Below are 16,672 nucleotides of genomic sequence, written 5' to 3' on the forward strand. Positions count from 1 at the left end.
ACAGCAAAACAGAAAACAGGTGTTGGCACAGATGTGGAAGGGCTGGAAACTACCTTGCTGGTGGGAACGGTGCAGCTATGTGGAAAAAAAGGGAATGGCAGCTCCTCAAAAAATTAAATATAGAATTACCATATGATCCAGCGATTCTTCTTCTGAGTAAATACACAGAGGAATTGGAAACAGGGACTCAAGCAGTTATTTGTACATTCCAATGTTCATGACTGCATTGTTCACAATAGCCAAAAAACCGGAAACAACCCAAATGTCCATCAGTGGATGGATGGATAAATAAAAGGTGGTTGTATAAATACGGAAAACACTCCTGTGTTTCTCCTTTCCTCACACACGATTGCCACGCTTCACTCTGACGCCAGAGATGTGGGTTTCCCACACACCAAGCAATTCTCCACCACCAGCTGGTGGAGAATGTAACTCAATTCTGCAATGAACTACAATCCTACAACGTAACTCAATTCTGACACTGTCCACCTGGAGGAAGTGCCAACCCCTCCCCCCCCCCCCCCCCCCCCCCCCCGGTGAAAGGCTCAGTTCCCACAAGATTGCCCAACCCCGACTTCAGATGCCAATCGCTAGTCTGTGCTTCCCCATCACGGCCCCGTTACACTGCAGTGAAATCCCGGCTAGCCCCGTCCCCTCCACACATGTCGGGAGCCCTCTCGGGCAAGGACCTGGTGCCGTGTGCAGCCCAGAGCGGGGTGGGCTTGTCCACTTACGACTTCTTCTGGTCTCTCCTCCTCTTCCTGTTGTCTCTGGGATTTCACACCTCATCCCCTTCTGTGTTAAGCCCCCAAGGTAGGGATGAAAACTCTATCCACCTCCCCAGATTGTCGCAAACATCAGTCACAGCACTTATGAGTGCTTTCCCACGTGGCCTCGTGCAGCGGGTCATCCTGGGCCCACTTTATAGATGAGAAAATTGAGGCCCAGGGAGGCAGAGTAACCTGTTCAGAGCTGAGATTCTAAGCCCTGCAGCCTGGCCTCAGAGCCGGTGCCATCCCGTTCTGCCTTTCTCTATAGAAAGCAGAGAGATGAGAGGAAAATAGGTCTCCAAAAAGTACCCAGCAATGCTACAATGCAGTGTTGATATTCTTCATGAATTTCATTTCATGTATGCCCTCCTTGTCTCTCATTTTTGAAGTGAGGCTCAAAGTAAACGCCCACTGCATTCATTATTTTCACGAATGCCCCCATGGGCCAGGTAGTGTCTCGGGCCCTCTGCATTTAAGCCTTAGAACACGTGGTGTCATGCAGGGAGTCCTGTTGCATTTGCAGTATCCTCGCTCCAGGTGGGTGAGCAAAGAGGTAGGTGTGTGTGAACCTAGGGCACGCACAGTCCACTGTGCCAAAGGGCACAGCTGTCCCTGCCTGCATCCCCCAGCAGGGGCCTTGCCTTGTACCCATTCAGCCCTGCTGTCAGACTCTCTTGTGTTACTCGGCTGGGCTTAGGAGCATTGGTGCAGTGACGGATGGGAATGGCTCTTGGCTCAGTGTCAACCCCTGCAAGGCTGGAGGCCGGGGCAGATCAAACCCACATGGGTGACCCACAGACTGCAAAACCCTCCCCATATCACTGCTCATCTACCCAGCTCCAGATCACTGCTGGCTACTGTAATGCTCAAGGCCCATTAACAAATTAAATAAGCAAGATGTGCATGGCTTCATTTCAGCGGCTGGGTAGGAGCAGGAGGGATGGACAGCGATCAGTTGCTACTCACGGTCTGCAGAGGGCTCAGGCTGCCACCACCGGCTCGGCCCGGCTGTCCCGGGTCCTGGTATGTGTACAGTAAGCCCGCGGGGCACCACCGCTAAATCTTGTTGGCCAGCTTCCCTGCTGGTTAATGGTTAGAGGGGGGCCAGTGGACTTCACCATTCGGTTGTCCCCTCCCCCCGGACATTAACCAATGGGCTTCTTTTCCAGGATATTTGAACAAACACAGCAGTGTGGCAAGTTAGCTTTCTTCTGCTTTCAGTTCCCTGAAGTTTTCTTTTTAATATCAAAATGAGGCTGGAGTTGCGTCAGTGCTTGTGGTTGCCAGGAGGCCCCTGTCACGGAAGCCGCAGGTGCCCTTAATTGGCCCAGTGGCATGGACACCTGTGAACAACCAGGTGCTAAGCTCGGGCTGGGGATGAGTCTAATGTCTGGTAGGAAAGAGACGTGGAAGAAAAGCAGCCAAGTGCTTCCCACGGATTATCTCATGTAATCTTCCAAAGACATTACGAATTAGATGCTGTGCTTATCACTTTTGTTTAGATAAGGAAGCTGAGTCACATGGAGCTTAGGTGAGCTTCCCTTGAGATTCAAATCCAAGACCGTTCTACTCGAAAGTCTAGTACCTTCTGTCTTTTCTGCATTTTTATTTATTAGTTCTCTTTTGGTTGAAAGTGACAGGCAACAAACTTTTTTAAAGCAAAAAAAAAGAATATATATTGGGTCTCATGAATGAGAGTTCTGAAGGGGGGCAGGGCTTCAGGCTTGGCTGGATCCAGGGGTTCCAAGTTGGGTATCATATCCCTCTGTCTCTTTTTAAAAAAATTCTTTCTTAGCTCTTCTTTATTCAGCTTTCCTGCCTTAGCCTGTATGTTGAGGACAAAGGTGGCCACTGCAGCTCCAAGTTATTTGGTTCTAACTGGTTATTTGAGAGACTCACTTTTTCTCCCTGTTCATATCAGTCCCCCAAAGGACTCTGGGCATGATTGCTTATCATTGGCCTGATCACAGCGTGCAGAATATTTGGCCTTGCAAATGCTAGCCAGGGTCCTGTGCCCTCTGCTGGTTGGTAACATTGTTATTTCCAGGGAAGCTCTTTCCAGGAGTAAAGAGGAGAAGTTGCACCGGTTCTAGAGATTTTGGGGGCACTTCAGTTTTATTAATACTTATGGGTCTTTTAAAAAAGTTTTTTTATTTATTAAGTCAATTTTGGTATTTATGTCTAGGAATTTATTATTTTTAAATCTAAGTCATATCAGTAATTTTTTTGTTTCTATATTTTATTTACTTACTTCCTCTCTTCCCCACCCCCCCTTGATGAGTCTTGTTAGGGAAATCCATCTAGTTATTTAATCTTTTCAAAGGATCAGCTTTTAGTGTTTAGTTTTCTTAATCCTTACCGGTTTTTTAAAATCAATTTTTTTATTGATTTCTTCCTTTATTTTTACTTTTTACCATCCTTTCAAACTCCTTGTTTTTTTAAATCTGTTGTTCTTTTTATATTTTCTTGAGTTAAATGCTTAGCTAGCTTTCCTACTTTTTAACATTTCCAGTCTCCATATAAATGTATTTAAAGTTAAAAGTCTTCATCTAACTTCTGACTGAGCGATGCCCCATAAATTTTTGATATTGACTATTATCATTGTCATGTTTTGATGTGTTTCTAATTCCCTTTTATTTTTTATTTTTTTTAAAGATTTTATTTATTTATTTGACAGAGAGAGACACAGCGAGAGAGGGAACACAAGCAGGGAGAGTGGGAGAGGGAGAAGCAGGCTTCCCGCTGAGCAGGGAGCCTGATGCGGGACTCAATTCCAGGACCCTGGGATCATGAACTGAGCCGAAGGCAGATGCTTAACCATCTGAGCCACCCAGGCGCCCCTAATTCCCTTTTATTTTTAACCCCAGGGTAAGTTAGTAATATGTCATTTAGTGTATTTAGAACCTTAGGCTACTCTTTTGTTATTTACTTTTTTTTTTAAAAGATTATTTATTTATTTGGGAGAGAGAGACAGAGAGAGAGAGCATGAGCAGGGGAGAGGCAGAGGGAGAAGGAGAAGCAGACTCCCACCGAGCAGGAAACCCAACACGAGGCTCGATTCCCGGACCTCACGATCATGACCTGAGCCAAAGGCAGACGCTTAACCAACTGAGCCACCCAGGCGCCCCTTGTGTTATTTACTTTTACTTCACTTTGGTCAACAAATACTATCTATAAGGCATACCTAATAGATGTTGTTGGTTTGGTTCCAGACCACCAAAATAAAGTGAATTTCACAATAAGGTGAGTCAAATGAGGTTTGTGGCTTCCCAGTGTATATAAAAGTTATGTTTACACTATACCGTAGTCTATTAAGTGTCCAATAGCATTATGTCTAAAAAAATGTATATACCTTAATTAAAAAATACTTTATTGCTAAAAAATGCTAAACATCATCTGAGCTTTCTGCAGGTCATAATCACTGATCAGAGATGACCATAACAAATATAATAATAATGAAAAAGTTTGAAATATAGTAAGAACTACCAAAACGTGCCATTGAAATATGAAATGAGCGAATGTTGTTAGAAAAATGGTGCCGACAGACTTCTTTGATGCAGCATTGCCAGAAACCTTTAATTTGAAAAAATACAATATCTGTGAAGCAGGATAAAGTGAAGCACAATAAAACAAGCCATGCCTGTATATGATATTGAATGTGTGGAGCTTATTGAGGATTTTTTGCAATCATATATGCTTTATTTTTATAAATGTTCCGTGTTTTCTTAAAAATAATGGGTAGTGTCTGTTCAATACGCATAAATGTGTATATATATGTGTATATGTACAATTGCTCGAACTTATTTTTTTATTCAACATCTATGCTGATTCTCTATTTGCTTGACCTTTCCGTCTCTCAGAGAATGTTAAAATCTCCAATTGCGATTGTTCATCCATTTATCTCTATCAGTTGTTGGTTGAGGTACTTTGAGGCTGTTAAAGCAGATGTACTTTTGATAATTATATCCTCTTGCTCTATTGCTAATTTTTCTTTTATCTCTGTTTCATATGACACATTTTGCCTTAAATTCTACTTTATCTAAGAAGATTGCTTTCCTAACTTTGTTTTGGTTCACACTTGCCTGATGTAGTCCATCCTCTCATTTCCAAACTATGTTTTCTTGTTTTAAAAGTGTCTAACATATACATTTGGTTGAATTTATTTTTATTATCCAAAAATGACATTCTGTCTTTTAATTGGCAAAATTAGCCTATTTACATTTATCTTTAATTATTGTTGTATTAGGACTGACATACCATTTTATTTCATATATTCCATTTACTATCTGTTTTTTCCTTTTTGTGTCTTTTATTTATTTGCATTGAAAAGATTGAATTTTCTCCTATGGGTTCAAAAGATGTTTATTCTAGTTTTGGTATTATGGTGGTTGCCCTTTACTGAAAAACATTCAGCCGAGGTCCTAGCCGTCATGGGGAGAGACAAGCCACTCCCGCCATGCCTTGTCTGAATTCCTGTCCTCACAATACAAGAGCATAATAAATGATTGTTTCCAGCTATTAAAATTTTAGATAATTTATTATTAAGCCATAGTACCTAGAACAGATTTAGATACCTGGGAGTGGGTGGGGTGCTGAATAACAAGGAGGGAATGAAGCCGCAGTTCTGGGGTCAGCTGACAAATGGGAGTTGGAAACGTTTTATAATGACAGGTAGTGGACACCTATGACCCTGAGGCGGTTGTTGTTAGGAGCTTAATGGAAAGTGGGGACCAGGCTATAGGAAGGAAGAAGAGGACTCTTAACTATGCAGAGGCAGAAAGTTTAGCAATGCTGTCACCTGCAGTAACATGAGTGTGGAAAATGTTACAAATGAGCTGGTAGCTGATGAGATTTCCAGGTGTGGAAGGTATGGTCTGGTTTATTCTTACTGCTTAGAGTAAAATGTGGGAGGTCCCAGATAAGCTTAAACATTTTTGTTAAATATACAAGAGCTAGAACTTTCTGGGTTAAAAAGATAATATAGTTTCTTGCTCTTAGCCAAGGATATTGTCTTTTGAGAAGTACCTTGTTTAAGTAAGATTGAAGAGAAGTGACTTCCCGTCAGATTATCTTTTTCTTATTGATTGGTAGGAGTGCCGGAAAGAGAGATAAATATATTGCGAAAAACCTTCTCTAAATTTGTGGCCTTTTTGCTGTCTGTATGGAATCTTTTGGTGAACATAGTGCAGAGTTCCAGCGGAGCCCAATCCTTCTATTTATTCTGCAGTCAATGCTGCTTCTGTCCTGTTTCAGAGACCTTTGCCTCCCCTGATGTTGTGAAACCCATTTTCTCATATTTTCTTTTTAGAAGCTTTGGTTGCTTTATTTTTCACATTTAGATCTGCAATCCATCTAGATCTGATTTGTGTGTATAGTGTGAGGTGGGGATCAAATTCATCTTTTCCCGTATGTCTGTGCCATTTAGTGACAACAGGGACTGTGTTCTTTAAAAGTGTCAGTCTCATAAAAGACGAAATGTGTTACCTCTTGGAGGAGATCGAAGAGGCATGGCAGCTGTAACCGTGTGATTCCAGAGGAGGAGGCGGTGATTCTGGGAGGGCTTCAGCAAGAAGCTTCTCCCGGGTTTGGGGTGACCCCGGAAAGACCAGCAAGTCATCCCTGATGGCTTCCTCAATGCATCCTCCTTAACTGTGGGAATGTGTGCTACGAAGGACATTATTGAGACAATCTACAAGACTGGAATATGAACGGGACGTTAGAGGAAAAGTGTTGTACCAGTGGTGACTTTCCTGAAGTTGAGAGGTTTACTGAAAAATAGTACCCCCAATTCTTAGAAAATATACATGGAAGTATTTAAGAGTAAAGGGTCATGGTGTATAAAATGGACTGAGAAAGAATTCTGAAAATACACATACATATATATCATACACGGCGAAGGCTGGATGCGTCCGTGAGCCTAGCACAGCAGCGAGCATGTGGTCAGGCCTCGATCAGGAGAGCCAGAGCTGAAACTGTTGTAATTTTATCTCCTTAGTGACTGGCGCCTACAAAGTACTGGCTACTATTAGTGACTGACATGAAGACTTTGTCTTTAACCATAAACCTGAGCCCCTTAATGGAAAAAAACTCATTTTCTAAACGAACATTTCTCTTAGGCACTTTTGAGTCAGATGTCCATTTGTTAGTCATGTGTTCCCTGAACCGCTGGTCTGTGTGCACCAGACCCTGGCTCGTGGCCTTCGGGTGAGTGAGACTACCTGGTTCAGGAGGCCCGGTTCAGCATTGATGCATCTGGGTCTCATTCGGGAAAGATCTGCTGGTCTTCCAGGGTTCACCCCAAACCCTAGGAGGAGCTTTTGGCTGGAGTCCTCTAAGAATGACCATCTTCTCCTAATGAAATCACCCCATCACAGATGTGTAGCTTGGGTTCCTCTTGTCCAACATTGCCAACCACAGAAGCTGGGACCGGCAGTGTTGCTCAGGGCCTTCTAACTTCTGTAGCTTTGTGGATAAAGCAATGTTGCCTGGAATCTCATCTCCAGGTAAACAGGACCTTGCTCTGGTGTGGGACAGGTCATATCAAGCCAGGGACCTATGGTGATCAGATTCACTAGGCAGGAGTCTTGGCTGGCCTTTGCTGAGCCCTGACTGGTTGTTTACCCAAGGAATCATGAGCTGTGTTGGCAAAGCAGGACGCCAACCTGTACTGATGGCCAATGTGGGGGTGGCATGGGCCAAATCTTGGACATCAGAGGCTAACCTGAGATGTCCTTTGCTGGTCCCAGAGCCTGCCTTTCGGCTGTGGTAGGTCAGGGGAACTGCCTGACTCCCGGTCTTGCAGCCCTGCTGGCCCACATTGCGGGACCCACCTGTTCCACCTCTACGCTCAGCCTTCGGGCTTTTCCTGGACCAAGCAGGACTCTAATCCTCTCTGGGCCTCCTTCACCCGGATAGGCAGGAAATCAGCCTAGAGGGGCGGCCATTAATTCACTGGTAAGCTTCTGCATTGGCTGGCCCCCTTTTATTTCCCTTTAGATTTCCCACCTGCCAATTCTTGCTCTGTTCTGGTTTCACAGCTGAGTGTAAAGCACTGAGCATGGGGTCTGGCGCCCAGGGAGGACAAGAGCCAGCATTTAGCAAGCCCTGCCTGGGTGCCGGCTCTGGTGGTTAATGTGTATGGATCTATTTGATCCTGACCAGAACCCACAGGGTAGGTATTATTATCATGCAGGATAGTACAGCAGTCAAGAGCATGGAACTGGGTTTGAATCCAGACCCTAGCTATGTGATGTCGGGCATCTTACGTCAGCTCTCTACACCTGAGCTAAGGAACAGAGATCCTGGTCTCTAGAATCTGTTAGGTTGTTGTAAAGAATGTCTGAGGTAGTATGTGGAGAGAGCACAGAACAGGGCCTGATGTATTCCAAAGCATAGGAATACTAATGATTATTGCTATTCCCATTTGCCAGACTGGGCTAATTGCAGAGAGGTTGGAGGGCTTACCCGTAGTCCCACCAGCACATGCAGGAATCAGAATTTGAACCCAGGTGCCTTAGCCAAAGTCCTCACCACCGAGTTCGGCTGCCTCCGGCTTCATGCGTTCCCTCCCTGCCCGGTCCCACAGCAGAGCAGGGGTTCCGGGTACTCCAGTCTTGATCCGTAGGAGTTCTGCAGGGCAGATTCCCGGGCCCAGGAGGTTGGCGGGGTGTGGAGTGGTGATGGGAACGCCCCCTGGCGGTCCACGTGTGGCCTACTTGGCAGTAGCTTGAAAAAATCCCAGGAGCAGGGGATGCTGAGGGCAAGTTCTGGGGCACAGTCCCAGCCTGCCCCTTGCTCTGTCACCAACTTGTTCTGTGACCTTGGGCAAGTTGCCCTACTTCTCTGAGGCTCAGTTTCCTAACCTCCCACCTTCCCTGAAGTCAGAGGAGGCAGGAGATTAGAATTGAAACAGTAAGAGAAATGGCCAGGACCTTTGGAATTTGTCAGACCTGTCCCCAGTGTTGCTCCAGCAATTACTCATTATGTGACTTTGGCACATCCCTTACTGTCTGCAGACCTCAATTTTCTCGTCCATTAAGTGCTGTGAAGAATTGTGCCCGCCTAAGAGGGTTATTGTGTCGATGAGTGGAAATAATGCAATGTGTCACACACAGCAGTCACAAGGTGCCCCTTGACGACTGCTCTGGCCACATCTGGGTCTCAGTGTCATGCCAGCCTCATTGAACATTTTGGGAAATGTACTCTGTTTCTCTAAAATCTGGACAAAAAGTGTGTAAATTTGATGTTGTTGTTTCCTTAAATGTTTCGCAGAATCTGCCAGAGAAATCATTTGGGTTTAGGTTTCTTTGTAAGAAATGTTTCATACATGGATTTAATTCCTTTCAGTTAGAGAACTATTCAGATTTCCTATTTATTCAAGTAGGACTTTAAAAAATTCTCCATTTAATCTAGCTTTAAAAATTTATGTATATACAGTTTTTATAACATACTCATACTATTTTTTTTTTAGCACGTTCCAGATGCTAAAAAGGAATGGAATGGTCCATTTTTCAGTTCTGACCGTGGTTATTTGTGCTTCTTTTTTTTTTTTTCTTGATCAGTCACACCAAGGGGTCGTTAATGTTATTGTATATCCAAAGAACTGACTTTTGAGTTTCTTAATCTGCCTTATTTTATGTTGCTTTCTATTTCATTAACTTCTGTTGTGTTTATTATTTTCTTTCTTCTACATTGTTTCATTTGATTCGTGGTTCTTTTTTTAATGTCTTCAGATGATGGTGACCTCATCATTTTTTTAGCATATATGCTAACATATGCATTTGGAGCAGTAAAATTTCCTCCTCAAAGCAGTGTTTGATGTATGTGTAAAGGGCGGTTTTAAACAGCTTTATTGAGATATAACTTGTATACCGTAAAACTCACCCACTGACAGTGTATGATTCAATGATTTTTAGTAAATTTAGAGTTGCAGCCATGTCATCAGTTTTGGAATATTTCCATTGCCATGCACACAAAGAATCCCATAAACCCTTTTGCTATCAATTCCTACTCGTATATCCAGCTGTTGGCAATCATTGATCTGCTTTCTGGCTCCATGCTTTTTCCTTTTCTGGGTGATTTGTATAAATGGAATCACATAAATTGTAGTCTTTTTGGTCTGGCTTCTTTCATTTAACATATTGTTTTTGACATTTATCCACATTGTAGTATGTATCAACAGATATTCTTTTTTGTTGGTATTCTACTATGTTGATAGACCATAGTGGTGTGTCTATGGAGGAGGAAATGATTATATATATATTTTTTTAATTTTTTATTGTTATGTTAATCACCATACATTACATCATTAGTTTTAGATGTAGTGTTCCATGATTCATTGTTTGTGCATAACACCCAGTGCTCCATGCAGAATGTGCCCTCTTTAATACCCACCACCAGGCTAACCCATCCTCCCACCCGCCTCCCCTCTAGAACCCTCAGTTTGTTTTTCAGAGTCCATCGTCTCTCATGGTTAGTCTCCCCCTCTAATTTCCCCCCCTTCATTCTTCCCCTCCTGCTATCTTCTTTTTTTTTTTTCCTTAACATATATTGCATTATTTGTTTCAGAGGTACAGATCTGAGATTCAACAGTATTGCACAATTCACAGCGCTCACCATAGCACATACCCTCCCCAGTGTCTATCACCCAGCCACCCCATCCCTCCCACCCTACCCTCCCACTCCAGCAACCCTCAGTTTGTTTCCTGAGATTAAGAATTCCTCATATCAGTGAGGTCATATGATACATGTCTTTCTCCGATTGACTTATTTCGCTCAGCATAATACCCTCCAGTTCTATCCACGTCGTTGCAAATGGCAAGATCTCATTCCTTTTGATGGCTGCATAATATTCCATTGTATATATATACCACATCTTCTTTATCCATCCATCTGTCAATGGACATCTTGGCTCTTTCCACAGTTTGGCTATTGTGGACATTGCTGCTATAAACATCGGGGTGCACATACCCCTTTGGATCCCTACAAGAAATGATTATATTTGTCTCTGTTTCTACCTCTAATCTCTATGTCTCTGTCTATAGCTATCATCACGTGTGGATGTCTGTAGACCTATACCTAATCTATGCAGCCATCCATCCATCTTATGGAAGAAAGAGGAGCATGTTTGCATCCTCATAGCACAAGGGTAGTAGATAGGGAGGATTTGTGATTGAGGGGGATAGGGGGCAGGATTGCTGGTGTGGTGTCCTTGAGTGGGTGAGATAAAATACCAACCAGTGGCATAGGTGGAGGGGGGCCTCAGCCAGGACCACGACCAGGTGCTCCATTGTAACAGGAAGGAAGGTGGAGGTATGAGCAGAGCTTCAGGTGGTGGGCAGATGATTACTGCCTATATTTTGCTAGTGAAAAAGGAAGTAAGGTCATCAGCTGAGACTGCTTTGGGGCAGGAAGCTCGGAGGTGAAGATGAAAGCCAAGTTATGGAGTATTTACTTAAGGCAGTGGGAGCATAAAAGGCTTGAGTAGAGAGTGATTGCTCCCAGGATCAATGCCACTTTTGAGGTTTAGTGATCATGAATTTAAAATGAGACCCATCAGTGTGTCATATGTTTTTTTCTAGCTATATTCAGCAGTTCGTCTGTAGGCTTGGAGCATGGGGAGAATCGGAGGGTTTTGCCAAGCAGGCATGATAAAGACAGAGAAGGCAGAGGAGCTGAGTACTGGTGGTCATGGAATTTAAGCAGGGTGAGGAGGAAGCAAAGGCTGGAGGAAGAGAGGGAGGTGGAAACTGGTAAGCTCAATGGATCATGCATCCCAGTGGGTTGAAGGATTGTTGGGGTTGGATGCCAAAAGGAATGAGCTGGAGAGAAAGGAGGCGGTGGTCAGAGAGAGGACACTTGAGCTTGTGGCGAGGTAGTGAAGCAGTGATGGTATCTTTGCAATGACTTGTGGAGGGCCCTGGAACCCAGCTGGCCCCTCGTGGTGGTGATGAGACAGTCCTATCCTCCACGTCCCACAAATAGTGCCCAGGCCACTCACAGCAGGTTCCCCAAGTCATGCAGGGGCGGGGGGCCTGCTAGCCCAGCGGCACCAAAGCACCCTCGCACAAGGCGGTCATTTGCTGCGTTATTGAGCCAATTCTCCAAAGGAACACAGGTCTGCCAAGGTCCAGGCAGCAAGGGCACGAACTGACTGCAGGCAGAGGAAGAAGTCCAGAACCAGCCGGGGATGTGAAGCTGCCAGAAGGTCATGAGAGTGATCTGAGTTTGCAGATCCTCCCAGGAATATTGGTGTTGGGGCAGTGAGTTTGGCTTGTGATCGTGCTCCTGTTCTGGACCTTGGTGTGCTAATCTGTGCAATGGGGATAATGACTCAGAGGGGTTTTGTGCAAAGACCAGAAGATAGACCCATGAGCTGTGTGCTCAGCAGACATCAGTCTTGGTTTTCCTTTTTCTTCAGGAGCCCAGGATGGTGGAGATGGAGGGGAGGCAGGTCCTCTGGTCACCTGACTATGACTTTGCTATGGGATTCATCACTTTCCCCATGAAGAGAAGGTTGCTGCTGCCTTCTTCAAACATTAATAGCAGGGAAGGTCGGTTGAAATGAAAGGGGGGAAGATGGGATCTGGGGAGGGACCTCTGCCTCTGCTCCTCTGCTCCTGTCTCATCCATGGTCAGCTCTGCTGTGAGCACCACCTGCAGGGATGGAGGTTCAGAGCACTGATCTGAGCAGGAGCTGCCCTTCCTCCGGGGGTGGCCACGCTGCCCCTCAGTCTGAGCTCAAACCCTCTCTGCTGGGGAGGAAGGCCAGGTGGAGAGGCTGTGTCCTGTGGCGGGAGACTTGCAATCGACTCCCGGTTCTTTCGAGACTAGATGCATGACCTGGCATGTCCTGTCCCCTGGTGGAGACTGTTTCTGCAACCAAAGGGATCACGGATGCTGTCTCTCCCCGTCGGGCCTGGTTGGAGGGCTCGCTGTCCTGCTCTGTGCAGTCCCTCCTCTACGGCAGGGTCCCCTCTGCCCCGTCACCGTGTGTGCTCATGCGACGCTCTTGCCTCTCATTGCTTTCCCCTTGCCCCTCAGAGCGCCGGTATCCTTTTTATTGACTCCTCGTCCCCAAGCCAGTGAGTCCCGGTATTTCCACCTCCAAATGCCTCTTCTGCTCCACCCTTCTCACTGTCCACACTGCCTCTCTCTGAGACCTGCCTGTGTGGTCACTGGGTAGCTCATCCACCTGCCGCCCTCGGAGCCTCAGGCTCTGCAGCAATCCCCTTCCTTAGGACATTGGCCTGAGCTCCTTGAAGCTCAGACACAATCCCATCCTTGCTTATAGCCCCCTGGTGGCCCTCCTCCCCCAGTTCACAGGGCAACTGTCCCAGCATCTCAGCCTGGCTGACAAGACCCCTCTGGAGCCAGATCCAGCTCACCGCGGACCCACTCCCCATCCTGCCTGCCCCCACTCATGCCCCCCCACTACTCACCTTCTCGCAAAGTTAGTTAATATTTCTGGGCAATTCCCCTTTCTATTCCCCAGAGATCCCACAATGGTGTTAGGACTTCAGGACTAAATCCAGGGGGCCTCGCCTCTGATTCTTACGGAACCCCAAGGGGACTCCGCTGTCCTCCAGGAAGGGGTCAGGATTTTAGAAACATACCTGGCCTCGTGCTCTCCACAGCCCCTCCCAGCTCCCCAGAGCAGGGGCGCTTGCCTTCGTGGTGAGCTTGGGAAAGGGGGCATCACCCCTCGCTCCCAAATGAGGCTCAGCCCTCTCCTCCGGAGCAGCTCTCCTCAGGACCACTGGGGTGTTGTAACTCACCATTTCCACATTTGACTTCCCCACCAGCTGGGGAGCCCCGTGTGCCCCAGGGCATGGGACAGACATGGCATTGGGGGGCCCCCGGGTGCGTGTTGAATGAAGGAGGAAGAGAGGTGCATTATAAATGGCCCAGACACCTGGGGCGTCTAACTTATCCTGGAGATCTTCATGGGGATGGTCTGCAGAGAAATGCCCGTGATTCCTGCGTGGTAACTGAATATATCCGGCATGCCCATTGAGGGCAGGAGCTGCTCCAGTTGGCTGTTCCCAGATAAAGAGAATTTTGGAAAATACAGCCTCCTCCTTCTAGTTGGGGGAACGAGAGGCGAAAACAGAGCTGAAATAATATCACCTAACGAATGGCCCCGGCCAGCAATCTCAGTGCTCGTAGATTAATAGAATAAAACCCATGTCAGCTGCGTCTACTGCGTGCCTTCAGTGAACAGACCTGTGCCAGGTACTTTATAAGGGGATTTCATTTTGTCCTCACAGAGTTCTGGGAGCTGGGTGCTACCACTACCCACTTCTCATCGGGAGAATAGGGAGAGCCCAGGAGGCTAAATGATTTCCCCCAAGTTATACGGTTTCTAAAGAGCAAGGACTGGACCCACCGCTGAAGCTCGCCCTCAAGCCGGGTTGCTGCCTGCCAGACTGGCCTGCCACTGGGCCCCGCCATCTAGGAGGCTGCCTGTCTGTCCGTCCATTTTCCTTGGGCCCCACACATAGCCTTGCCTCATGACCCTGCCTGAGGGTGGCCCCGAGGCAGGGCTGTGAGCCAGAGTTCCTATTTCCTCCTGGCTCACCTTTCCCTGTCTGCACCTGAAAAGCACACAGGGGCCCTGCCAGCAGGAGGGCCCGATCCTGGCTGTTTGGGGTCAAGGCCAAACGGAGACTGAGTGCCGAGAACGCATCTGCCCTTGGCCTCCCTGTCTTCACCGCCAGTTGAGCCAACAGTCTTCTCACAGCTGCAGGCGCCTTGCAGGGGACCAAGCAATGGGGAGGAGAGCTGAGTCTCTCAGTCCTCTCGAGGGGCAGGGGGCTAGGGACTGAGACAGTTCTGTCGCGGTAAAAACCTTGACCCTTAGCTCAGGGCGGTTCGCTCCATGACTCGTGGGCCAGGTCTTAGGTCGTGATGAGAACCTAGGGCGGGTGGGGTGCAGGAGCCCACAGTCTGCACCTGGGTTCATCCCGTAGCACAAAGGAGACTTTATCTTCCAGGGGATAGCTTGCAATGTTTGGAGACATTGTTGGGGTGGTCACAACCGGGGCTGGGGGTGGGTCGTGCTACTGGCATCCGGTAGATGGAGCATCCGGACATGCTGTCAAACATCACATGATGCACAGGATAGAGCCCCCCCCACCCCGCTCCCCGCCATGGTGAAGAGTGGTCCGGCCCATAACGTGCTGAGACAGAATGATGGCTGTCGAGAAGGCACGTGCGAGATGGCGCTTGGTGATTTGTAACGGCTGGGGATCTTGAAGGTGGACCCAGAAGCAGCGGGACCTGCCTGGAGCCCAGGGTAGGGATTCCCAGTCTACAATGTGCATGTGAATCCCCTGGGATCTTGTTAAACTAAAGACTCTGAGTCAGGAGGTGTGGGATGGGGCCCGAGATCCTCTATTTCTGTCAGACTCCCAGATGAAGCCACTGATGCTGGTCCATAGGCCACACTTCGAGTAGCAGAGACCTCGAGTACCTCAGGGGAGCAAGTGAGTTGATCAAGGGCATGGCAAAGAGGAGGGAAGGGAAGTGCGGGTGGCTGGGAAGCCATGACCAGGTGTAGAGAGGCCTGGTCCTGGCTCCCACTGGGTCACTCACGGGTCACGGTGAATATATCAGTGAATGGCCGGGGAGGCAATTCTCCAACCATGGCTTCCATTGTACTTCCATTGTTTGTTTCTAGGTCTTATGTGAAAATGCATGGCATGTTCAGATCCTGTTTGAGAGATGCTGGGTAAAGCTAAGTGAAATATTGCTCGGTCCTTTCCAACAGCTCCGTGCTTTAAACCCCTAACACGAACCGTAAATCTTTCAGAGGAAGGTTGGATGCTTCCCTGGGACGGCACACCAGTTTCCAGTGCTTGCAGGAGCGTTCAGCTGAATCCTGCCTAACGATTAGGGTGTGAACGGTCTCCTCTCCCTCTCATCAGGGGCCCCGAGACCAGAAGGGTCACAGCCCCCCAGTTGCAAAGGCAGAGAGGGTGGCTGTTGAGATGGGCTCACTGCGTTCGGGAGCAGAGACAGCTGGGGTTTTACCTTAGTGGGAAGGGCTGAGACGCTGTGTCAGACTTCTCTCTCATCAGAGCCTCTCTGTGTCCCTGGCCTTGCCCTGTAGGAGGAAGACAGCAGTGGTGTGGCGGCGGCAAGCAGCTGGAGGACATAGCTGTGCAGGTGGTAGAAACGCTGGAGCTGGACCCAGCCCGGCCGCTGCATCATGGGCACCAGGATCTTGAACCCCTCGCTCACTGAGAAGGGTCTGATCTCAGTGAGCTTTGGGTCAAAGCAGTTTTCCACCTCCCTGAGAAGAGAGAGGACACCACCAGCATTCAGGGCAGAGGGCACGGGATGGCAGGTGGCTCATTTCGTCCGGGAGGTAGTTCGCCAGGGGCTGCTGTGTGCCACGCACTGTTCTTGGTGGGGACAATACAGTCGTGCACAAGAGACTGTTGTTGGAGGGGAGCTTCCGTACCAGGGGGAACAAGGGACAAGAAAAATAAGGAAAAATATGTTCGATGGTGGTAGTGCTGAGGAAGACAGGAAATGCCAGGGGAGGGGAGAGCCTCCCTGAGAAGGTGACATGGAGGAAAGACCCGACAGGGTGAGGGAGTGATGGCATGACAGGGAGAATATCCCAGAGAGAGGGGATGGTATGTGCAAAGGCCCAGTGGCAGGAGTGGTCTGGCATGTTCAAGGGACATTAGGAAGCCTGTGGAGCAGAAGGAGTGAGGGAGAGAGGGTGGTAGGAAGGGAGGCCAGAGAGGGAATGAGGACCATTAATTTCTTCATGTGCAGACTGGAGGTATAAGAGCTACCTCACTGGATATCAGTGAGCATTCAGTGAGATGCTCCCCGTGAAGCTGAGCTCAGTGTCTAGCACATAGTAGTTGCTCAGTAACTGTTGGCTA

General features: G+C 47.5%; 1 protein-coding gene and 1 long non-coding RNA gene across 4 annotated transcripts in view; one reads left to right on the forward strand and one right to left on the reverse strand.

Annotated features, from left to right (window-relative positions):
* The window catches only part of LOC118522686 (corticosteroid-binding globulin), a 24,037-nt gene extending 15,692 nt beyond the window's left edge, over positions 1-8,345 (reverse strand). Inside the window, exon 1 of one of the 3 annotated variants that reach the window (XM_078054157.1) lies at positions 8,235-8,334. In XM_078054157.1, the coding sequence (XP_077910283.1) occupies positions 8,235-8,254 (20 nt within the window). In that variant the 5' untranslated portion in view covers positions 8,255-8,334. Of the gene's footprint in view, positions 1-1,736; positions 1,876-8,234 lie in introns of those variants that run through there. The other 2 variants (XM_036071870.2, XM_078054158.1) reach the window with 2 other exon arrangements.
* On the forward strand, positions 3,946-15,906 carry LOC144378885 (uncharacterized). Its single transcript, XR_013440821.1, has 4 exons — positions 3,946-4,013; positions 15,178-15,256; positions 15,451-15,501; positions 15,883-15,906. It is a non-coding gene; the product is annotated as an uncharacterized LOC144378885 (long non-coding RNA).
* Positions 15,907-16,672: the final 766 nt, after the last annotated feature.

The sequence above is a fragment of the Halichoerus grypus genome, chromosome 8 (assembly GCF_964656455.1).
Source record: "Halichoerus grypus chromosome 8, mHalGry1.hap1.1, whole genome shotgun sequence".
NCBI classification, from domain to species: Eukaryota; Metazoa; Chordata; class Mammalia; order Carnivora; family Phocidae; genus Halichoerus; species Halichoerus grypus.